Source organism: Biomphalaria glabrata, chromosome 3 (assembly GCF_947242115.1).
Source record: "Biomphalaria glabrata chromosome 3, xgBioGlab47.1, whole genome shotgun sequence".
Classification (NCBI taxonomy): domain Eukaryota; kingdom Metazoa; phylum Mollusca; class Gastropoda; family Planorbidae; genus Biomphalaria; species Biomphalaria glabrata.
In genome coordinates, this window is record NC_074713.1 from 11,258,783 (window position 1) to 11,284,348 (window position 25,566).

The 25,566-nt window shown below is 38.9% G+C and overlaps 1 protein-coding gene across 1 annotated transcript in view; it reads right to left on the reverse strand.

Annotated features, from left to right (window-relative positions):
- Window positions 1–1,222: 1,222 nt before the first annotated feature.
- The window catches only part of LOC106075381 (potassium voltage-gated channel subfamily H member 1-like), a 193,952-nt gene continuing 169,608 nt past the window's right edge, over window positions 1,223–25,566 (reverse strand). The window contains exons 9-12 of the mRNA XM_056023610.1: window positions 12,436–12,635; window positions 3,789–4,041; window positions 2,928–3,124; window positions 1,223–2,821 (exon numbers count right to left, since the gene is read on the reverse strand). Of these exons, the coding sequence (XP_055879585.1) occupies window positions 1,490–2,821; window positions 2,928–3,124; window positions 3,789–4,041; window positions 12,436–12,635 (1,982 nt within the window). The 3' untranslated portion in view covers window positions 1,223–1,489. The remainder of the gene's footprint in view (window positions 2,822–2,927; window positions 3,125–3,788; window positions 4,042–12,435; window positions 12,636–25,566) is intronic.

Consider the following 25,566-nt stretch of genomic DNA (forward strand, 5'->3'; position numbering starts at 1 on the left):
TCCAAGCTCTAGAGGAAGGTAAATGTGTGTCCTAGATAATTGATAGAATATAAGTTATCTTCTTCGACATTCATTTAATTTATTGAATGGCTATCAATATACAACCCCAGATTTCTTAAAGACACTGAAATAAAAGGATATAAACTTCGGTATATTTATGTTTGACAACAAACTTTAACTGTATAAGCCATTGTTTCCCAAACTGTGTTCCCAAGTATTCCGCGACACCTGAACTACTGGAATAATTAACCAGTAAACCACCACGTGAATTAATCTCTTTAAAAATAAGCAAAGTGTTCAACGAAATCCTCAGATTGCGCCAAGTGTTCCGTTAAGGAAAAGGTTTGGGAAACACTGGTAGGCCTACAGGCTAGAGGCCAATTGAAAGAAATAGGATACTCAAAATTCGTCACAAGAAAGACAGTGTCCAGAGATCAACAAATCTTATCATTCAATTTATTAATGAACTATCCATAGAAGCACAGAATCCTCTATCAAGTATATAAAAAAAATTACATTTCTGCGCACAGAATAATAGCACTAGGGCGCGTTATATAAATACAAATACAGGCAACATCAACATAATGTATTTCAATGGTCATGGATTTCAAAAGAAATGATGGTTTGGAATAAGAATTAGTTTAGTAGCGACTACAACAGGTGGTGATAATAACACACTGACAGATATTATGGGCCCATATTTTATTTTGTAACACTATTGAGTGAAAATAATTTCAGTCATCGGTTATGTTGGCTTTCAAAGAGGTAGCAGTTAGTGGAGGCTATTACACGCTAAGCGTCGTTGTACAATGGAGATTACATTCTGTTTGTTGCTTGAGGCTTTTATTTCGTTTTGCTCTTTTCAATCTATCCATCTATTTCTTGGCCTTCCTCTTATTTAAAAAAAAAATCCTAATTGAAAGTTAGTAGGGTACTAAGAATGGACTGATTTAAGTACATGGTTACTGAATGTGGGCTAAGTCTACCGATTACTGCCGAAATTATTGATTACTGCTAAATGTATCAATTGCTACAATCACTATCAATTACTGCTAAAAATAAGAATAATGTGTTTTTTTTGGGTTTTTTTTTGGGGGGGGGGGGTGTAGACTAAATGTCATGTTAATTAATGTATTGCATCAACACCCGGATATAGAATTTCTAAAACATTTCAATGTAATGTGTCAATAGTCAATATCGATAAATAAATCATGCCATTACATCACATCTGCCGGGAGACAGCCGGATGTTAGTAGAAATGTTGGTAAATGTCAATGTAAACATCACAAAAAATGGCTACAGCTTGTGTCAGTACCAGTTTGCATTCATCAAGTGAAAAACATTAACAATCAGCATTTATTTCTAATTAAAATAAGTTATGAATATTTGTACATCTCCAATTTACATTTTGAAAGCAAAACAACAATAAACTAAAAACGCAGTAGAATCGATTTGGTCAGCTATCTACATGGAACAGGTTGCAACAAGGTTATAACACATCCAGATCTTCGTCTGCTTTTCCTGGAGTTATGTCCCCTTCTTCGGAAACGTCAGCTTGCACCGCCCCATGCACACGCCCCGGAAGTGGTTCTGGCGTTCCTGAGGTTTGTTTGTGACTCTCATTGCTACTATTGGAGGATTTGGACGACCTTCTCGGCGATTTGTGCTTTGTATCGCTGTCCTGAGGGAGCCCTGTCGGCGGCCTAGGTCTGAGCTTGAGTCGCTGATGCTTATCAAGGACGGAGTCATTGGATATGTTCATCGTCGTTTCTTGTCCCTGGATGACATTTGCTGCAGTGTCCTCCTGGGGCTTGTGTTTTGGGGAAGAAGAGATAGATGTCTTTGGCGATTGCTCCTCGCTGTTGGAATGTGTCAAGCTCAAAGGAGAGTTAAACTTGGAGCTGGGGTACGTGGAGGCTGACGAGGGCGTGGAGGCGGGAGAAAAGTACCTGAGAATTTCAGTGATATGTTCGTCGATCCTGTTCATCTTCTGTCTCAGGCCGTCCATCTCTTCCTTCATCTCCAGACGTATGTGATACAAAGAGGTCAACATGTGTTGCTCGGCAGCGGACAGGCCACCCGTGGGCATACCGGCGGATTGGTTCGTCCCGTTGCTGCTGTTGCTGGTAGTGTCACGCGAGAAGCTGTTTAAGGTGTTGATATTCAGATTAGTCTGGACAGACTCACCTTCAAGGCGGACGTCGTTAGGCGGATCGAGGTTTGTGTTTTTTCGAGGCGCGCTGTCGGACGATTCGTTTTTCTTAATGTTTGAACGAACCTCGTCCTCCGGGGTTTCCTCAATGGGTTCCTGAGCTTTTGAAAGCAGCCTACCCCATTTGGCCATTGGTTTGGCGGAAATTTTGGGGGCTTCTCCTGACCGTGTTTCTACTTTAGGAGACAGATCGTTCAGCGGGATAGCCTTCTCCCCACTGTCTGCTTTTTGATCTGAAGTTTGTCCTGCTAAACTAGAAGATCCTGGTAGAAATTTACTCCACCTTGAAGCCCCTCCTCCAAATCTGGGCGCTGGCTTGTTGGCGCCCTGGTCAGGATTTTCCGACACTGTTATCAGACGAGTACCACTTGATGGACGTTCCTGCTGAGAAGTCTCGCCACCACCCGGGTTGGAGTTGGCTGAACCACCTCGCTCCATGTCGACTGAGTTGCTGTGCTTTAAATCGTGTTTTGAGTCGCTAATTTTCCTGAACCTGGAAATGAGTTTTCTGACTGGGTGATCGGTGGCCAGGTCCAGTGGGGGATCGTTCTTTCTCTTCTCAGCAAGTTCTTTTTCTTTCTTAACGTCTGCGACTTTTCTGAAGATCAGCTGTTGGAAAAAAATAAAATACATTTTAAAATAAGAAAAGTTTTGTTTTTTTAATACAAATGTTCATCTTGCGGTAGGAGAGGAAACAACAGACGGCAAGACATACCCTGTGTCTCAAGTTATACGTCAGCGTCAGGTTCCGGGCAAAAGAGTTGGCGAAGGCGTGGTAAAAGTCCAAAACTTCGAGCAGACGATCTCGTTTGATGGCGTGCAGATCGCAGTAAGTCAGCGCTCGTACGTTGGCAGTAGACTGGCCAATGCTTTGCTCTTTCCAAAAGTTGTCACCAAATACATCCCCTTTACCTGGCAAGGGAAGTAACAAAAAAAGGAAAAGTAATATAAACAATTTTATACAAATATTATTATTATTATAGCTTTTATATAGCGCTACTTTCATCCTTATAGCATGCTCAGAGCGCTTTGATCCAATCTCATTAGTGGACCAGTGGGTGGTTGGGGTATCTAAGAGTTGGTTTTCCGTGCTGCCTTTAGGCGCTCAGTAAACGCAACTCTGCACGAGTCGGGTGTCGAACCTCGAGCCCCCTTCAAGACAAGCCAAGTTCAAGCGCACTTAACCACAGTTCTTCTTTCCCTTCTCTCTGTGTTTTATTCTTTCATTCTCTTATTCCTTTTCTCACTCTCTAAGACAGTGTTCCCCCCTCTTTCTTTTTTCTTTGCTAATCTTTCGTTTTCTCTGACTCCTCCAACTGTCTAGATCTATCTTCTTCTTTATTTTATTCTCTCTCTCTCTTTCTCTCTCTTTCTCTCTTATTGTCAGTCTTTTCCCCATTTTTTAAATATTTTCTCTCATTCTGCCACTTTCAATCGTTTGCTCTCTTTTTTCTTTTTCTCTCTCTCTCTCTCTTTCTCTCTTTTCTCTCATTTTCTGTTGACATATGGACATCCACTGAAGCTCCATAGTTACCTCCCCTAACATAGAACTATTATTAGCTCTAAAGAGACTCACTCAGTATAGCGACAACCTCATCGTCTTGGATAACTTCCAGGGATCCAGACACAACAAAACAGAGGGCGTCCAGACTCTCGCCCTGATGAAAGATGAGATCCCCCGGTGCACTGTGTGTCATATTAAAGTGCATGGCTAGCGCCCTGAGGCAGCCGTCACTGGCCAGACGAAAAGCTGGGTGTTCCAGGAAAACTTTACGGTTGAGATGGACACACAGGTCAGCTTTCATGTCCTTAGGGCAGTAATTCAAAACCTGTAGAGTTCAAACACAACAACTGTTAGATGATACGTCTCTAAAAAAAACTACAACAAATAAAGTAGACATCAGATTACTGGTTGTAATGTTACTAGATATAGTGTGTCACATACAGTGTAATAAGACGTAGACTTCAATATAAGCAACGCTTGTTTTATCAAGGCCAGTGATGTTCAGACTACGGCCCGAGAGCCACATCCTGCCCTTGACGAGTTCTCATGCGTCATTCGAGACTTCTACCCACAGATCACTCTGAAGCATTTGAGGATCAGTTTCATTGGACTGATAATTTGGTTTCTCGCGGTATCTTGGCACTTGACATGCTCGTCATACATTTACATGGCTCCAGACTGAAGCAGATTGATCTTCATTCTTCTTAGCTTAAGTGTTGAGCCCCACTGTACTTTACTAAAGAGTTGAGCACCACTGTCTTTAGCTAAAGAGTTAAGCACCACTGTCTTTAGCTAAAGAGTTTAGCATCACTGTCCTTAACTAAAGAGTTGAGCACCACTGTCCTTAGCTAAAGAGTTGAGCACCACTGTCCTTAACTAAAGAGTTGAGCACCACTGTCTTAGCTAAAGAGTTGAGCACCACTGTCCTTAGCTAAAGAGTTGAGCACCACTGTCCTTAACTAAAGAGATGAGCACCACTGTTCTTAACTAAAGAGTTGAGCACCACTGTCGTTAGCTAAAGAGTTGAGTACCACTGTCCTTAGCTAAAGAGTTGAGCATCACTGTCCTTAACTAAAGAGTTGAGCATCACTGTCCTTAACTAAAGAGTTGAGCACCACTGTCCTTAACTAAAGAGTTGAGCACCACTGTCCTTAACTAAAGAGTTGAGCACCACTGTCCTTAACTAAAGAGTTGAGCACCACTGTCTTTAGCTAAAGAGTTGAGCACCACTGTCTTTAGCTAAAGAGTTTAGCACCACTGTCCTTAGCTAAATGGTTGAGCATCCCTGTCCTTAACTAAAGGGTTGAGCATCCCTGTCCTTAACTAAAGAGTTGAGCACCACTGTCCTTAGCTAAAGAGTTGAACACCACTGTCCTTAGCTAAAGAGTTGAGCATCAAGTCCTTAGCTAAAGAGTTGAGCACCACTATCCTATGATATGTATTACAGTCCAGAATTCAGGTTTTACGGTCATCAGAAAATTAACGTCGACACACAAAAAAATCACAGTATCTTGTAGATCAGTTTTCTACTGTAGACAGGACCGGATATAAGGGAGGGCAGACAGTACAACTGCCCAGGGGACTTCATAAGAGAGGGGTCTCCACAAGAGAGGGGCCTCAACAAGAGAGGGGTCTTCGTTATTGAGAAAAAAAAAGTCCGAATTTGGTTCATCAACTTTTACGTATAATTTGTCAAATATTTTATTTTCTTCTAAGTTACTTATGAAACTAGAGCGCCTAGAAGATGGTCAAGAAAAAGCGATGAAAGTGCGATGTAATGCAGATTAGAAAGAATACGCCGGATATTAAACTGCTCAAGTTTTTTAGATTGATTAGCTCGAGATCTAGAAATTCCTGCACCGACAACATTTCTCTATTGCTGTTTTTCATTCAACAATTATTTTTGTTTATGATCTTTTTTTTATAGTAATAGTTAAAGGGGAACCTCAATGATTTCGACAGATTCGAAATTTTTCTGCGCAACCAAAACACGCTGTTTTCCATCGGGTGTTTTTATGTGACGTCAGAAATGTTGATTACACACTTTAGAATGCCAACATATTATTTACATATGTATGTATACCTGACCAGTTATTGTAATTCTTAAAATCAGTCGGACTCTTTTTTTTTTCTTTTTTTTGGGGGAGAGGGGAAGAAATCCCGATAAAATTAGAGTCTAATTCAAGAGAGTTATCCACGTCCATCGATTAAAAAAAAAGTGTGTGGGACTATACCACTGTTTATCACAGCCTACGGACTAGGCCTAACAGTCACTGTAAGGACGAAGCGATCGTAACCTTTGTGGCCCATATTGAAGAGGCCGAACAGATTCGATTGGTTAGATCTAGAGGGGAGTGACGTAGGCAATGGCTAATAACAAAATCTCATATTATGTAATTGTTTAGATGTGAAGAATTTACTAATCATCTTAATTATAATGTTCACTATTACATTTTTTACGCAGAATTTAAATATGCCAATAACTCAAATCTGAAGTCAAGTTTCCCTATAAGACATAATATAAGTCAAAGGTGCATGTATACATTTTTTTTACATTAACTCTCTTTTACCCTTCTGAATGTACATTGTGGTTTCCTTGGGCGGATCGAATTAAGACCTTTGACCATGAAATTACCCTGGAGACAGCAGGAGAGATGATGGGGGTAGGGGGGGGGGCTTGTCCTCTCTGACGAACAACTCTCTATCAATATCATAGCATCGCTCCTAGCGGGAATAATTTTACTGTTACAGTCAACCATCACGTCCTTCCCTTGAGGGCCGCACAAGGGACTGTCTCTCTTACCATTAAACTAATAATAATGAGTTTCATTTATTTTGGGTTGTCTTTCTTGCCTTTCATTCATAGAAAAAACAATTAACAATAGTACAAATTATATTAGGTTTAAATTAATGAAAGTTCCTATTTACAATCAGTAGTATTATACAGCAATACTATTTCAGCATCGGTGGGTTATCAAATCAAAGGTCTTTTGAATCACACATTGATCGATCAGTATCATTAATAATTGAACAAAAAAAAAAGTAAAACATTTTAAAATCCTTTAAAAACAACAACAGAAAATAGCACCTTAATACAGCTTGTAGAGCCATTATTTTTCTTCTAAATATCTAATAAATGCTAAATTAAAAACAATGAAATATTTTTTACCCTGCCCCTTCCCCTTCCTCCCGAGAAAGAATCCTGGTTAAGTAAATGTATAGATCTAGTACACTTGATAACTGTCCAATGGTAAGCATTTTGATCTATACTTAGAAGACGATGCGCAAAATGTTCCTGAATATTAATTAATTAAAATCTTGAATTAATAATGCCATACATTTGGAAATTCCCGAAAGCTATAGTCCTTTCAAGAACGCGATAGTCCTTCCAAAACCGATGTTCTATCTAGATCTAGACCTAGTTCTGTAGCCAAGTTATATTTCTTTCATTTTTACTAGAGTTTTCTCCGTGTGGCCAACGAGCTAATAATTCTTTTCTCAACTATATACAGCAACTGTAAAATTTATAGGAAAATCGCTAGTGCTGCTTTTGATATCCGTGTCTTAGCTTAGTTTCAAGCGTCAGGTTGAGTTCATTTCTTGTGATCTATTATTGAGATTTACATTAAGAATGCATCTATAGTGTCTGTTCAATCTTTTCGTGATTTCTACATGAGGAATGAAATAATCTTATTTCATTGGGATTATCTGAAATTCTGTTCTCTCTTCACCAGAACATAATTTTAAGGGGTACTTTTGAATTTGGGTCTTCGGATTTAACTTATGAAAATACTGTGCCTTAAGAACAGTAGGCCTAAATGGAAATAAATAAACAAGCAAAATATTAAAAAAATAAGTAACATTCCCCTATCAGATCACGAGTCCTATAAGGCAGATTACTGTCATCTGTTTTTGTGGTTCACGAGAGTGTCATGAGGCCAGCATAATGACCAACCGCCTTTATTTCTCCCGAACTAATGTCAGGAAACCCCCTTGTAACATAATGATATTTTATGTACATTTGCACACTAGCGCGTCAGTGCAACACCGCTTGTGTTTACGTAATAAATGGAGTTCCTAATATGTCTTCCCTCTTCAACACTAGTTTGTTATTTGTGTAACGCGAATATTCTACACCCCTCACCAACCACCACCACCACCACCACCATTAGAGATGGGTGGTTTCAGAGGCGCTCTAAAGATCCCGAAATTAATAATCAGCCATTGCGACTTTTAAATTATAAAAACTACTTTAAAGGGATTTTTCTAAGAGGAAGAACTCCATATTTATATTACTATATCAATACTTTAAGATTTATTTCCCTTTTCCAATATCAAACAAAATCACCACTAATTAATGGGAAAAAAAGCGTGTTCAAAATGTCTACCAGTCAGACATACAGACAGAGTGAGTTGATGTAATCTTTGTAAAAAAAAAGTCCATCCAAAATATGCATTGATCATCTAGCATTATCCTGATAAGCCCAGGCTTATAGAGAACAACTCACACATGTTTCTGATTGGCAGACACGCCCCTGCAAATGTATAACAGTAGCCTCGCACTCTGGACGCTTGGATGGTAAGTAAGAGATAGCATTAAACAAACTGTCAACAACGCATTAGGGTGTCAGATCGAAGCAGAGATCGAACAACGACGAAATCAATCAGCGATCATGTTTACTGTCATGGAAAATATTTTCAGTTCCGACAGGCTGTGGGGAGATTTATACAAAGTATTGGAAATTTCCAATTGATTGTTAGGGCGATAAAAAATAAATATGTTTCTATGTTTAAAAAAATGACGGAAAGGTGTAAAGAGTAAATGATTTTATCGTTTGATTCCTATCCACATCATCTTCGCCTTGCTTTGATGGTGTGTCAGCTTCCCTGATGATAACAACTTGACGGCAAGAAAAATAAAATAAATAAATAAAAACGCTTTCTGAAAAAACTTAAATGTAAATATTTTAAAGCGTACACATAAAGTTTTAGTTCTAAAGATCCTTTTTATGTAAGGCAGAGAAACTATAAATAGCCTCTTGGTGTACCGGTGTACACAATGAAAGAAAAGTTGATAGACGTATTTTTTAAAAGGGAACTAATAGGCCGACATTTTGTGAACTTTTTTTTTACCACTAAACAGCAAAATTGTATGAACTCTTCCATCTGCAGAGTATTGTTTTTTTAATTAGATGGCAATATTCTTAAAACACGATCTAAGATCTCTTGCTAGGTTATTGGTTTTATACATAAAGTCCTCAATTAGTTTATTTTGTATTGTCAGCACATGTCAGGGGGAGGGTGTCGGCGCTTATGGTGCAGAATTTAATTATTTCAGACTGACATTGAGGAATTCCTTGAGACTAAGAGTTGTTAAAAGGACGTGATTGACATCAAGTACAGCATGAATGGCTATCACAACACAAAACTATCCTCCTTGTTTAAAAATATGTCTTATGATTTAGTTTGTGTGACTAAAAAGTCAGTTTAGCTGCCCTCTCGAGGTGGTTTACACTTACATGGTAATGACTGATTCAAGATATCCTACAAAATGTGGAAATACCTAAGAAAAGGAAAAAAATTAACTCAAAATATTTGAATTCGAACTGTCAATGTAGTTCGCTCATAACAGATTTTCTTGACTTGGAGTTGTGAGTGTACGAGTGTCTCCCAGAACAATATGGCACAAGATGACTGTCAGGATTAGAAATCGTAAGATCAAGGCGACCAAAGTTTCATATTACACATCAATAGTTCTAACACTTTACCATCACAAAGACGATAGAAGACACCGATCACAAAAACAAATAGACAAAAACACTCTTGTGTACCTTTGGCAATTAAATCGTTGAACAAACTGTAACTTACTGTTGTAAATGTCGCTTGTTATGTTCAAGAGAAACTGGGCTATGAACGTATATCTTGTGTACTATTGTACAAACTGTTTGCTCTAATCGTGAATTGTTTTTGGTAATGCACAATTGTAAAACAAATTTCCTCACAGATAAAAAATATTTTTATTATCATTAGGTTAGGAAGATACTTATCAGGGAACTCCGGTATGCTGATGATACAGCTATTGTGGCTGATTCTGATATTCAGCTTCAGTCCCTGGTTGACAAACTATCTGCTGCTTGCCAGAAGTTCGGCTTAAATATTAGTCAAAGTAAGACTAGGATACGAGTTCAGAACACATATACTGCACCTCAAGTAAACATTAATGGCCAACCACTAGAAATTGTTGATCACTTTTGCTATCTAGGCTCCATCTTATCCAACAATGCTCTTCTTGATAAAGAGACTAACAATAGGATAGCCAAAGCTATGGGCACCATGTCACGGTTGCAGAAAAGAGTGTGGGACAACATAGTGCTGACTAACAATATTAAAGCCTTAGTCTACGGACCTGTGTGATGAGCACTTTGTTATACGGAAGTGAAACATGGTCAACCTACTCATGGTAGGAAAAAAACTGAATGTCTTCCACCTCCGATGCCTCAGGCGGATCCTTAAAATAAGGTGGCAAGATAAAATAACCAATAAGGAAGTGCTACGAAGAGCAGGGTGCCAAGATCCGCTCTGTTATCAGCAGCAGACGCCTTGGCTGGCTTGGCCACGTTCGTAGAATGCCCGTCGGTCGACTTCCACAAGACATCCTGTATAACGATCTAACAGAAGGCAGGAGAACCGCTGGTCGCCCACTTTTACGGTATAGGGATATATGCAAACGCGACATGAAGCTCTTCAAAATCGACACTAGCAGCTGGGAAAAAGTAGCACTGGATAGATCCACATGAAGAGAGAGCATAAAGGAAGGGTCTCGAATTGCATACACAACAGAAGCAGAAAGAAGGGTGAAAATGCAACGGCGCCTGGTGATTACATATGCCCAACCTGCGACCGCAGCTGTGTATCAAGGATTGGCCTCTTCAAGAAGTTACAAATGGAAAACATCGTCTCCTGAGATGTAAAATGACATAGATTATTCATCTATTAATTTATTTTGTAAATTATTCCAATAATAAATCTACCCAGAACATTAATTGACCGTGTAATGAGCTGCATCATCTTACATGTTGGTTGTACAAATGATGTAAATGACACAACATACTTTTATCAACTTTATACATTAGGTGAGGAACTGGTTGTATTGGCGCATATTGATAACACGCCCTGAGGAACAATTTAAAAAACTGAAGTTTTTTGCTCTCATTCGTTATGAAACGAAACAAAACAAGAGGCTAACAAGAGGCAGAGGAAATTCAGCATTCATTGTTACATGAAAAAGGAACAGGTCAGTTCGCAGAGAGGGAAACTTATAGCTCCCTGCTGACGTCATGTCCGGCACCAAGGGGCGTATCTGGCATCAAAGATGAAGATTGTCTGCTCTCCAGCTGGACATGATTGAGACGACCTCTCACAGCGGGAACTTCCTCCCGACAACTGGACGGTAATGTTGCCCAGTGCTCATCGATTGCACAGAGATTCGACCAGAAGTTTTTTTTTAGTAGTTTCTTGTGTTTTTTTTTCATTTGCTTTTCTTCTTACTGTAGACTCTGTGTGCTCGTGTGTGCGTGTGTTCGTGTGTGTATATATATATATATATATATATATATATATATATATATATATATATGTATGAGTAGGTCTAGTATTTACTTATATTGTATTTTTACTTTATCATTGTCACTCTTAAGACTCTCACTCTCATTATCGTTCTTTTTCTCTCTTTATTGCTCTATGATTTCTCTTTTCCTCTTTCTTTATCTTTATTGAACTCCATCCAAAGTTCTTTATCCCACTTTGTATCTATCTTTCTATCTATCCATATGTCTGTCTGTCTGTCCGTCTGTCAGTCCCTCACCCAATAGCTCTCCTTCTTTTGCTTGCATGTTTATTTTTTCCAGCACAAATTGATTCATTAATATAATCAGAAATTGGTTCGATTACTTCAGACATCTGTGTGCGCGCTAAAATAATTCATTTATTGATACCACAGATCGATTAACATAACTGATAATAATGGCCAGGTATTTTATTTCACTTAGGCAACTTGGCATGTTATAACGTTTTTGTGTTTAGAATCAAAGGATAAATAAAAGATTTGAGTTCATTTTTCAAAAAGTACAGCAGTGATGCCCTAACTATGACCTGCGGACAATATTCGACCCGTGACGCAGTGCTGTTTCCTTCACTTTCACATATTTCTTAGTCTGTTAATTGTCGGGGCGCTACAGATGATCTGTCGACCGTGTTTCTCCATCCCTCTCTGTCTTATGCCTTGACTTGAATCTCTTTCAATGACTGGCCCGTCTATTCTTTCGTCTTCCCATCGCTTTATCTGCCTCTTCTTTTACCTGGCACTGTTTCCTGTAGGAAAGTCTTTGCGAGCCCTATGGACCTTATGATATGGCCATAACGTTTTAGTTTGCATTCTTTTGATTCTGGTTAGCAGGTAGTAGTGGGGCTCAGATCCTGATCGCTAATAGCGCTTCGAAATGTCTGTACTAGTGCGCAATGACGACGCGGATTCGCGGAATCGACGATTTTCGGTAGTGGTGCGGTCCGTGAGACGCATGTCGGAAAAAGTAGTGTCCCACGTGACTTAAAGTAGTCCCTGCCACTTCTCACTTCCATTTACACTCATCATATAGCTGTCAGCCCTAGTCGTCTTGGAAACATTTTAATTTTTTAAAGAAGGACAAGTACGATAACCAACCTTTGCTGCGTCTATTCCTTTGGTTATGGCCCATGTTGAGACGATATAGTCCATGACCCTCTCGCTGAGCGACTTCGGGACGTCGTGGAGCTTCATGAACTCTCGCACGCTGTTCAGCATGTCGTGGTAGCGGGCGAAGCTGGAGTAGAATTGTTGGAAGATGGTGGTCACGTTGCTGAAGATTAAGGCATACAACAGGGCTGGGGACGAAACAGATAATTGTCAGGATTACTATTATTAAATCCTCCATTGTGTACATTCTAACACTCAACCAATGGTATTGAAACTACGTATGTTTAAATACAGGTGCATTTAATATGCGTATAAGATTTATGAATATATTGAAACCTGCCATTTCACCTGCCTGGGTGGACCACTTCGGGGGGCCGATTTTGAGTTTGTGTTTACACACAAACTGTCTTTGTAACCTTGTTTACTTTTATATCTGTACTGGAACAACATAGCCAGTATAAAAAGAAAAGTAAAGTTTCCCCTTTCAGACCTCTCAATCGAAGGTGCAGATGATGTTAAGGTCATCTGTTTCTATGGACAACGGTTAACGAGCTGGGTGTCATGTGGCCACAACAGAGACCAACCGTCTTTACTTTCCTGAACTTAAGTCAGGGACCCATTAGAGTTGGGTGGACTCAGGCGCCCTAAAAATCCCGAAATTCAAAATCCCAGTGTTTACCGACATTCGAACATTGGAACCCCAATGGCATAAAACGCATAGGAAGACTAAAAATAAAACTTCATTGTATGAAGCTGATGAGGCGCGGTGGCTGAGCGGTAAAGCGCTTGACTACCGAACCTGGGTGCGGGGTTTGAATCCTGGTGAAGACTGGATCTTCGGGCGCCTCTGAGTCCACCCAGCTCTAACGGGTACCTGAAGTTAGTTGGGAAAAGTAAAGGTGGTTGGTCGTTGTGCTGGCCACATGACACCCACGTTAACCGTAGGCCACAGAATCAGATGACCTTTACATCATCTGCCCTATAGACCACAAGGTCTGAAAGGGGAACTTTACTTTTATATGAAGCTGAGATGGTAGGAACGAGATGGGAAGTAATCAAAAGAGACTGTGGAGAATAGCGTGCTTTTATTTCTATGAGAAACATAAAAGACAGATGATAATGATGATTGAACTGATATGTATTCAGTTGCAATACCAAGGTGTCCGAAGATCAAGGAGGAGTGCAGTATTTCACGGGATACATTCTAGACTTACACCGACCACAGCAAGATAACGCTCATGTCCGGTGGGCTAAATTCAGCCCAGACTAATTGTCACAGAAGGCCTGAACAGTGACCTGAGATGTCGCAACCTGTGGGCAGCTTAGACCAATGGCTCGTTGCCACGTCACCGGTCGTGGCGTTAGTGGTAATTAATTTAAAGGCCATAGATCTTGCAGTATCTAGAGCTATGGCAGTAATTGTGTGGTAAGACCTTAGACGTGGGTACACTTTATTGTTCTAAACTGCCCACAGGTTGCGACGCCGTGAGTCAGTGTTCAGGCATTTTCTAACGATTGGTCTCCGTTCAACAGACTGAAATATTTGGAAATCATAATGAAAAGTAAAAACTTTAGATTTATACTTGGTTTTATTTAGTTGATTAGCTATGGTGTTCTACGATGCACTTTTAGATGACTGTCTGCATGTATTTTCAGTGGTTATTGAACAACATAATTTAGCTTATAAACAAGTTTGTTAGAAATGTTTGTTTGAGAAACAACTTTTAAAAAAATACAAAAAAGCAAAACAAAGTGGAAAAAAGCAAAATAAAAACATTTTAAAAAGTTTATCTAAGGGAAAGAACTGCACAATTATTGCTAGAGCTCTAGATATTGAAATATTTATCTCCTTTTTCAACATCAAACAAAATTAATTAATTAATTACCGATACTCAACTAAATAATTTGGTTATTTCTTTTTTTGATAGATTCAGGTCTTGTCATCGACAATGTATACGTGTGCACAACTTTAACTAAGTGGGAGAAATAACGTGTACAAGAGTTGTACCAGACAGACAGAGAGACAGAGCAAGTGGTTATAAGCTTTGTAAAAAGAAGTCTATGCTACAAGGAGGAACAGTAAACAAATGGCGCACATAGCAAAGAGTAAGACCAAGTGGCGCTCTCTAAATCCTTGTCTAAGTATCTCGGCTTGGCTGTAACACGCGCCATAATGCTATAACCCAAGACTTACACTCTCATGTTAGCCCTGCTTATCATTGCACAATTTCATAGAAGGAATTAACCCCCTGCCATTTATTCTGAAGTTGATTCAAGAAATATTCCGCTGTTATTGTTTTGTTTTTGTTTTTCATCCGATTTTTGTTCCGTAATTTTGACCTCTTTTTATTTTGACCCGTATATTCCATTGAGAATCGTGAATCCGCTTTTTTATTTTTTTTGTGTGTCTAGCTTTGACCTAATGCTTTTTTTGTACTAGAGCAGTGAGCATTGTGGGAGGACTTGAAGCGCCCACTCAATTAGGCCCAACTAGAGGAAAGAAAACAGAACTCTTTCACAATGTAAGGACATTTTCCACCCTTATCTCCCTTGGCAAATACAATGAGGTGTCTGGAGATCAATTATTCATTTCCGGCTATAATAATATAGGGCGCTCTGGAGTGGCGTAGAGGGACTTATTATTTTACACTTAACCAGACAACTCAACCGAAAGCACGATCGGTCGTGTCCATCCTTTCCAGACGTACCAGAACACAAAATACATTTGTAATAAGAAATAACGAACACTGAGGATTAACCTAAAACAAGGCTTTATTAAACTAGAACGACACATGAACTGACGAAAGAGACTTGGACAGTAGCACACTAAATCAATGTTGTGAACACATTCTCACGACGTTACACAAACATAAACAAATAGCAACTATTTCACCACAACATTCCACTAACATTGACAAACAAAATAGTTTTTTTTTTGCGCACGCATGGATTTTTATCAAGGTTTTTCGCCTATATTTTGGTTTTGTTATTGAATGTTTTCAGCATTTAGGGCTGAACTGTTTCTAACCGGCGAGTTAATTGATGTTACCCTATGTGTACTTGTCTAAAGCCTTGTCCATTAGAAGATTAGAGATGTAGAGACATAGCAGGTATATCATGTACTTTGCCCTATGCGATATAGAAAAACGTGATATGTAAAACGTGATATGTAAAACGTGATATGAAAGATGTAATATGAGGGATATGTTGGATGTAAATTGAGGGCTGGGACACATTGGTGTTGTTGACCTGTAGCACCAAACAACTAAACCGCTGTTGGCGTATTAGATCTTAACTTATAAAACTTGAAATTACGTTCTTTGTTAACAACGTTATAGACATAACTTTTTTTATGACAATATATGTGGACGGGAGTGTCTCTCCAAAATAGGGCTTCACAGCCATATGAAAAACTGTTCAAGATGAACTATAGTCGCTCTACGACTGAAGGAGGCCAATATATATTATAATATAGTACAGACAAATTTAACTTGAGATGAAATGAAATAAATGTATCAGACTTTAGTAATAATATAAAATGGTATTTTGAACAAAGCTTAGTACAATAACACATCTTTTCACTCTGGCAATCTGGAGTCGTCTGTTCTACCCAAGTAAGACTGCTGACGAAAATGCCGTTTATCTTGCGTCATTTACACTACGTAGCAACCAACCAATCGCCAACTTCTTTCCACCGTCACCAAAGAAACACAGACACACACACACAATCCACAGCTATTGCATGGGATATATTGGATGAGATTTTAGGAATAATATATATGAGGAATGATATATGAGGAATATTATATGAGCGATGGGATATATTGTATGGGATATATTGTATGGATATGTTGGATGGGATATATTGTATGGATATATTGGATATATTGTATGGATATATTGGATGGGATAGTAGACGCCCTTACAAGAACAAAGGAGATGGTCATAACGGAGCTTCACTAAGCCGATGATTGCGCCCTGCTAGCTCACAATGAACATGACCTCCAGAACTCGGTAAACGAATTTGCATACGCTGCCGCCTCTTTCGGTCTATCTATAAACCTCGGGAAAACAGAAGTCATGTTCCAGAAGTCACCCAATAAAACATACTCAGCCCCAAGGATCACCGTAAACGGACAGCTCTTAACATGGTAGACCATTTCACATATCTAAGTAGTATAGTGTCAAATGACGCCTCACTTTCAAGGGAAGTTGATAACCGTCTGGCCAGGGCTAGTAGCGCTTTTGGACGCCGTCAGGTGAGAGTTTGGAAGAACAAATCGCTCCGCCTGCCTACAAAAAACAATGTCTACCAGGCGGTGGTTCTCTCAACCCTTCTATATGGCTCTGAGACATGGACACTATATAAAAAACAACTAAAACTTCTTGAGCGCTTTCACCAAAGATGCTTGCGCTCCATCATGAACTTACGGTGGCAGGACCGCACTTTAAACAGCGATGTCCTTGCGAACGCCGGTATGGACAGTATAGAGGGACTTCTTATGGTCCGAGAGCTACGCTGGGCAGGGCACGTATCCCGTATGGGAGACTAACGTATGCCAAAGGCAGTCTTTTTTGGTGAGCTAAAAGGTGGTCGATGTAACAGAGGCGCCCCACGGAAACGCTTCAAAGACAGCTTAGGCGTCAACTTTACTTAACATAGAAGAGAGCACCTGGTTGCAAGCGGCCTCAGAACGAGACAGCTGGAGGTCATTCACGAAGGCCGCGGGATACACATTTGAGACCAAAAGAAAATCTGCTGCCGAGGACAAACGCAGACGACGAAAAGAAAATCTTGACCACCTGCAGACAATGGTTATGCTTGCCATGGTGTGGCAAAATATGTAGGTCACAGCTGGGGCTGCGCAGCTACGGGAAATACTGCATTTCTCACTAATCTTCGGACTCGAAGACAAACCTTATTATTATATTGGATGGCATATATTGGATGGGATATAAGCAATGTGATATGAATGACGGGATATATTGTATGGGATATATTGTATGGGATATATTGTATGGGATATATTGTATGGGATATATTGTATAGGATATATTGTATGGGATATATTGTATGGGATATATTGTATGGGATATATTGTATGGGATATATTGTATAGGATATATTGGATGGGATATAAGCGATGTGATATAAATAACGGGATATATTGAATTAGATTTGATAGAATGGTAAGATAGAATGATGTTACACATCGAGGGGGACAATGTGATGGGAGAAGGAAATGAAGGAACTGATAACAAAACTAAAGAAGTGAACAAAGTATAAGATTGACAGAAAGGGAAATAGGTTATGCAAGCGAATGAATACAACGGTTACTGAGGAAATAGGTTATGTTTAGTAGTGAAGACCTGATTCTAGTAGGAGTTCAGATCAAACGGGTCAAAGTCAATGTGATGAGATGTAATAGAATTGTTTGTGAACAAATTTAGACTTCAAGAAACAGACAAAAAAAAAATCGAACGCCCGAGATTCATTAGCACACTTGTCGTTTATTAAATATAATTGATGGGAATGTGAATGAATGTAAGTATACATTAGTCAGTATGTGTGTAGGTGAATTTAATTAAGTGTGCGTTAAATTATTGTGAGCAATTTGCTAGTGAGTGCAAATTAGCGTGAGTGCAGAAAGTGTGATGGCTAGTGTAAAAGAGGGGAAGTTGATGTGTGTTGATCCTATAAAAGTAAAGTTCCCTTTCAGACCTGACGATCTACAGGGCAGATGTGAGTTGATCCTATAAAAGTAAAGTTTCCCTTTCAGACCTTACGATCTACAGGGCAGATGTGAGTTGATCCTATACAAGTAAAGTTTCCCTTTCAGACCTTACGATCTACAGGGCAGATGTGAGTTGATCCTATAAAAGTAAAGTTCCCCTTTCAGACCTTACGATCTACAGGGCAGATGTGAGTTGATCCTATACAAGTAAAGTTCCCCTTTCAGACCTTACGATCTACAGGGCAGATGTGAGTTGATCCTATAAAAGTAAAGTTCCCCTTTCAGACCTTACGATCTACAGGGCAGATGTGAGTTGATCCTATACAAGTAAAGTTCCCCTTTCAGACCTTACGATCTACAGGGCAGATGTGAGTTGATCCTATAAAAGTAAAGTTCCCCTTTCAGACCTTACGATCTACAGGGCAGATGTGAGTTGATCCTATACAAGTAAAGTTTCCCTTTCAGACCTTACGATCTACAGGGCAGATGTGAGTTGATCCTATACAAGTAAAGTTTCCCATTCAGACCTTACGATCTACAGGGCAGATGTGAGTTGATCCTATACAAGTAAAGTTTCCCTTTCAGACCTTACGATCTACAGGGCAGATGTGAGTTGATCCTATACAAGTAAAGTTTCCCTTTCAGACCTTACGATCTACAGGGCAGATGTGAGTTGATCCTATAAAAGTAAAGTTTCCCTTTCAGACCTTACGATCTACAGGGCAGATGTGAGTTGATCCTATACAAGTAAAGTTTCCCTTTCAGACCTTACGATCTACAGGGCAGATGTGAGTTGATCCTATAAAAGTAAAGTTCCCCTTTCAGACCTTACGATCTACAGGGCAGATGTGAGTTGATCCTATAAAAGTAAAGTTCCCCTTTCAGACCTTACGATCTACAGGGCAGATGTGAGTTGATCCTATAAAAGTAAAGTTCCCCTTTCAGACCTTACGATCTACAGAGCAGATGTGAGTTGATCCTATAAAAGTAAAGTTCCACTTTCAGACATGACGATCTACAGGGCAGATGTGAGTTGATCCTATAAAAGTAAAGTTCCTTTTTCAGACCTGACGATCTACAGGGCAGATGTGAGTTGATCCTATACAAGTAAAGTTCCCCTTTCAGACCTTGCGATCTACAGGCCAGATGTGAGTTAATCCTATAAAAGTAAAGTTCCCCTTTCAGACCTTACGATCTACAGGGCAGATGTGAGTTGATCCTATAAAAGTAAAGTTCCCCTTTCAGACCTTACGATCTACAGGGCAGATGTGAGTTGATCCTATAAAAGTAAAGTTCCCCTTTCAGACCTTACGATCTACAGGGCAGATGTGAGTTGATCCTATAAAAGTAAAGTTCCCCTTTCAGACCTTACGATCTACAGGGCAGATGTGAGTTGATCCTATAAAAATAAAGTTCCCCTTTCAGACCTTACGATCTACAGGGCAGATGTGAGTTGATCCTATAAAAGTAAAGTTCCCCTTTCAGACCTTACGATCTACAGGGCATGAGTTGATCCTATAAAAGTAAAGTTCCCCTTTCAGACTTTACGATCTACAGGGCAGATGTGAGTTGATCCTATAAAAGTAAAGTTCCCCTTTCAGACCTTACGATCTACAGGGCAGATGTGAGTTGATCCTATAAAAGTAAAGTTCCCCTTTCAGACCTTACGATCTACAGGGCAGATGTGAGTTGATCCTATAAAAGTAAAGTTCCCCTTTCAGACCTTACGATCTACAGGGCAGATGTAAGTTGATCCTATAAAAGTAAAGTTCCCCTTTCAGACCTTGCGATCTACAGGGCAGATGTGAGTTGATCCTATAAAAGTAAAGTTCCCCTTTCAGACCTTACGATCTACAGGGCAGATGTGAGTTGATCCTATAAAAGTAAAGTTCCCCTTTCAGACCTTACGATCTACAGGGCAGATTTGAGTTGATTCTATAAAAGTAAAGTTCCCCTTTCAGACCTTACGATCTACAGGGCAGATGTGAGTTGATCCTATAAAAGTAAAGTTCCCCTTTCAGACCTTACGATCTACAGGGCAGATGTGAGTTGATCCTATAAAAGTAAAGTTCCCCTTTCAGACCTTACGATCTACAGGGCAGATGTGAGTTGATCCTATAAAAGTAAAGTTCCCCTTTCAGACCTTGCGATCTACAGGGCAGATGTGAGTTAATCCTATAAAAGTAAAGTTCCCCTTTCAGACCTTACGATCTACAGGGCAGATGTGAGTTGATCCTATAAAAGTAAAGTTCCCCTTTCAGACCTTACGATCTACAGGGCAGATGTGAGTTGATTCTATAAAAGTAAAGTTCCCCTTTCAGACCTTACGATCTACAGGGCAGATGTGAGTTGATCCTATAAAAGTAAAGTTCCCCTTTCAGACCTTACGATCTACAGGGCAGATGTGAGTTGATCCTATAAAAGTAAAGTTCCCCTTTCAGACCTTACGATCTACAGGGCAGATGTGAGTTGATCCTATAAAAGTAAAGTTCCCTTTTCAGACCTTGCGATCTACAGGGCAGATGTGAGTTGATCCTATAAAAGTAAAGTTCCCCTTTCAGACCTTGCGATCTACAGGGCAGATGTGAGTTAATCCTATAAAAGTAAAGTTCCCCTTTCAGACCTTACGATCTACAGGGCAGATGTGAGTTGATCCTATAAAAGTAAAGTTCCCTTTCAGACCTTACGATCAACAGGGCAGATGTGAGTTGATCCTATAAAAGTAAAGTTCCCCTTTCAGACCTTACGATCTATAGGGCAGATGTGAGTTGATCCTATAAAAGTAAAGTTCCCCTTTCAGACCTTACGATCTATAGGGCAGATGTGAGTTGATCCTATAAAAGTAAAGTTCCCCTTTCAGACCTTACGATCTATAGGGCAGATGTGAGTAGATCCTATAAAAGTAAAATTCCCCTTTCAGACCTTACGATCTACAGGGCAGATGTGAGTTGATCCTATAAAAGTAAAATTCCCCTTTCAGACCTTACGATCTATAGGGCAGATGATGTTAAGGTCATCTGTTTTTTGGCAAACGGTTAACAAACAAGGTGCTATGTTGCCAGCACAATGACCAATCGCCTCTACTTTCCCCAACTAAAGTCAGGTACCCATTAGAGTTGGGTGAACTCAGAGGAGCCTTAAACATCCCGGAATTAAAAATCCCAGAGTCTTCACCGAGATTCATGACGTTTACGAAAAACTCAGTTCTTGGTGTGTGTGTGTGTGTTTGTCTCAAAGCTATTGTTTTCATGGAGTGTGTGTTTGTCTCAAAGCTATTGTTTTCTTTTATCTTTTTGCTTGATGTTCAGACTATAAAAAATCTATTTTCCACCAATTCGGTCATCTCAATAGGCAGATAGCGCTGTTCATCAGATGCTCGTCCTACTGGCCAGAGACATGAACATTCAACATCTGGAGCGTTGTTTTTAAAATGCCCAAAAGACTGTCTGTTGAAGTGCATTCACAGTTTTTTTGATGAAATGAAATTTCTTTTGAACTCTTGAACCTGTCCTCCACATCCAGATAACCAAAGAACTTTTCTGAACTTGTCAGAAGAAGAACTCACTGAAGATGACCTGGCTTTATTCCTTTTGCTTATCAAACTATTGGCATAGTTCAATTTGTATATGTTTCGTCCTGGGAAATCTCAACAATAACATAGGCATTGTCCCCAGTATAATAAAACAAATATTATGCAATTTTCGCTACTACATTGATTCTGGGACTTCAGAATGAAATTAACATAGGGTCAAGAAATTTCATTGTAATTCTCTTTTTTAAACTGTACCCACTAAAACAAGGTCTCTTGAGAACAGTAATTTTCCTGAGGATATTAAATATAGTTCATTTCTGTAGGGGTCATTTTTCTATCATGTTTATTATTAGAACGTAAAAACTGCTTTGCTTCTTTATCAATATAAAATTTATACATTTTATGTAGTGCATATGTGGTATTTATTTAGTTCACATTAATTAATGTCTAATTTCTTTTCATTAGAGACAAATTGTGGATAGTAAGTTATTAAGTAAAAATTCCCCTTTCAGACCTAGTGGTCTATAGGGCAGATGATGTAAAAGTCATCGACTGATTTATTATCCTGGGGACCATTCCTATGTTATTGTTGAGATTTCCCAGGACTGTGAATATTGTAAACAAAAAAAAACTTGTATTAAATATACATCGACTACATTTTAAAGCATACTTGTGAAGAAAACAAGACAAATCTAGTGCAGACAAAGCCGTTGGGGTCTATTTTAAGGACATTCTACGGTATAACAAATAAGATAAATGCTAAATGTTCCTCCTTTAAAGTATAGACAAACATTTATAGAGTACAAACCAAATAGAGGAAAACAACAAAAGTTGAACAATTACTGCATCATGTCTTCATGTGGGAAGCGTGGTCGAGACTTGGCTTGGCTTGGCTACCTAGAAGGGGGCTCGAGGTTCGACACCCGACTCGGGTAGAGTTGTGTTTACTGAGCGCCTAAAGGCAGCACGGAAAACCAACTCCTAGATACCCCCTCCCCCCCCACTGGTCCACTAATCAGATTGGACCAAAAGCGCTCTGTGCTATAAGCATGAAAGTAGCGCTATATAAAAGCTATAATAATATAATAATAATGTAACAAATGTCTTCATGTAAAAAATGTCTTCATGTAACTATTGCCTCCATGTAACAATTGTCTTTATGCAACAATTGTCTCCATGTAACAAATGTCTTTATGTAACAAAAGTCTTTATGCAACAAATGTCTTCATGTAACAATTGTCTTTATGCAACAATGTCTTTATGTAACAATTGTCTCCATGTAACAAATGTCTTTATGTAACAAAAGTCTTTATGCAACAAATGTCTTCATGTAACAATTGTCTTTATGCAACAATGTCTTTATGTAACAAATGTCTTTATGTTATAAATGTCTTTATGCAGCAAATGTCTCCATGTAACAAATGTCTTTATGTTAGACTAAGACTAAGACTAAGACTGCTTTATTGATGTCCTCATGCAACAAATGTCTTCACGTAACAAAAAGTCCTCATTACAACGTAAAGGCTCGTGTATACAGATCACAAGACACCTAACCTACATACATTGAGTGCACAGACAAATGTACAGCTATAAATAACTATCAATTATCTGTATCTGTTAGGAACACGATGAAGGTTCAAGAAACAGATTGTCTTCAGGCTAAATTTAGTTTCCTAGTCTAATGCTAGAAGGATCAGGTTTCGCGCGAAGAAAAACAAAAAAAAACAAAAAACAAGACCAATTGATTTCAATATGATATTGCCGAGTTGAACATTTTCAAAACAAGAAGCGTCAAGTGTGAATGAGTTACGAAGTTTGAAAGCTGACCTAAACAACTCACTGACCAATGTTGATGTCCTATTGATTTAGGAGAGCCGAAAATAGAAGAGCGTGAGGAGGGGTGGGATTGGTTGGTGCAGACGAAAATAAATCCGTTATGAGCGTGTGTGTGTGTGTGTGTGCGTGTCCAACGTGAACGAGTGTGTGTGTGTAAACATGGAACATGCGTGTGTGTGTGTGTGTGTCTGAAGTAAGTGTAATATAGTTATGTTAACCGATAATCAAGGAAGTAATAGCCAGATCTGTTGTTTGATCAAGTCACGTGCTTTTAGTCAGCATCCAACATTCCAGCTTTAATCCTAGATCTGGGAGCCTAAAAGGTCAAGATGGACAAATAGCGATAATATATATAAAAAAAGAAATAATTCATTAAGTGACTTCGTTTATAAAAAACACTGTTCCTTTTTTTGACCAGAGAAATGGATTATCTTTATATTTTACTATGGAAAAATATTAATTAAAATAACATGTTTTGTGAAGATTTTTATACATTGACCTGTCGCACAGTCGGATCATAGGAAGTCCCTCTTTACTGTCCAAATCGGAGTTCGCAAGGACATCGCTGTTTGTAGTGTGGTCTTGCCACCGTATGTCCATGATGGAGCACAAGCATCTTTGTTTAAAGCGTTCAAGTAATCTTTGTCACTTTTTGTATAATACCCATGTCTCAGATCCATATAGAAGGGTTGAGAGAACCACTGATTGGCAGACACTGATTTTTGTATGAGCGATTTATTCCGTTAAACTCTCGCCTGGAGACGTTCAAAAGCAAGACTGGTCCTGGCTAGACTTTATCAAATTCCCTTGTAAGAGAGGCGTCATTTGATACTATAGATAAATGAAGTGGTCTACCACGTTAGAGACCAATAACTCGCTGCCACAGTGAAATGGCAACGAGCTATAGGTTTCAACTGCCCATAGGTTGTGACGTTGCGAGTGTTCAGGCCCTCTCTGACGATTGGTCTCGGTCTAGCTGGTTCTTGTGTAAGCTTGTAACGTCATAACTACGGGCCATGAAGAGATGCTTTCCTGCCACTTTAGATGTCCAGCCTTGGTACAAAATTGAAGCCACAGAGATCATATATCCACTGAATTCAATAAGTTTAGGCATTGATGCTGTCCGTTACAAGCTGGTCGGAAATTATATATCCCCCCCTCTTTCATCACAGGCTGAAACAGCTTTGTCACAACTGGTTAAGATATGTAGGCCTCCTAGTAATAATCTATTATATGAAAATATGTAATTAAGAATCTTCGAATTCCAAAAGTTGTTTTTACTTTGTATTACAATGTTTGTTTTAATTCCATTTTATTCCCAAATGGAGTTTTTGTTTTCTTTCCCAAAGTTTATTTATCTTTCTTTATATCCAATAATAAGCAGATCAGAAATGAACAAACACCATGTGAGCTCAACTATTGCCTAGATAAACAAACGTGTTAGATACGAATCCCGGAACGCATAATGTTGAAGAATACATTGTAAAATGTCTCACTCACTGACCTATATATATTATATCTAGACTGGAAAACGGAAACAATTCTTATCCACGATTGGTCAACTCACAGACCTATAGATATAGATTGTTATGTATTAATCACAGAACTATATATTCACGCAAATTCATGAAATAAAGCCATTTCCTGATAGTTTCCATTAAGATATTGCTGCGAAATCCTAGATCGAAATAATTCACGTCTATTGATTTTAGTCCTCTTACGTACATTTAACTAGATTGATTTTGTTTTTATGTATTTAAAAATTAAAAAAATAATTATGAAACGATATCTTAACATTAACTTGTATGTTATATAGGTTAGGGATGAAAAAAAACGACATTTATTGAAGTGGTAAAGGATCTAGATATATATATATATCCTATACTCTTAAGCGAGCAATCCTTGTATGTATGTATGTATGTATGTATATATATTTATATATATATATATAAATTTTATTTCAAAAACGGCTCTAACGATTTTCTTTAAAATTTCAAGGTATGTGCATATTAGTGA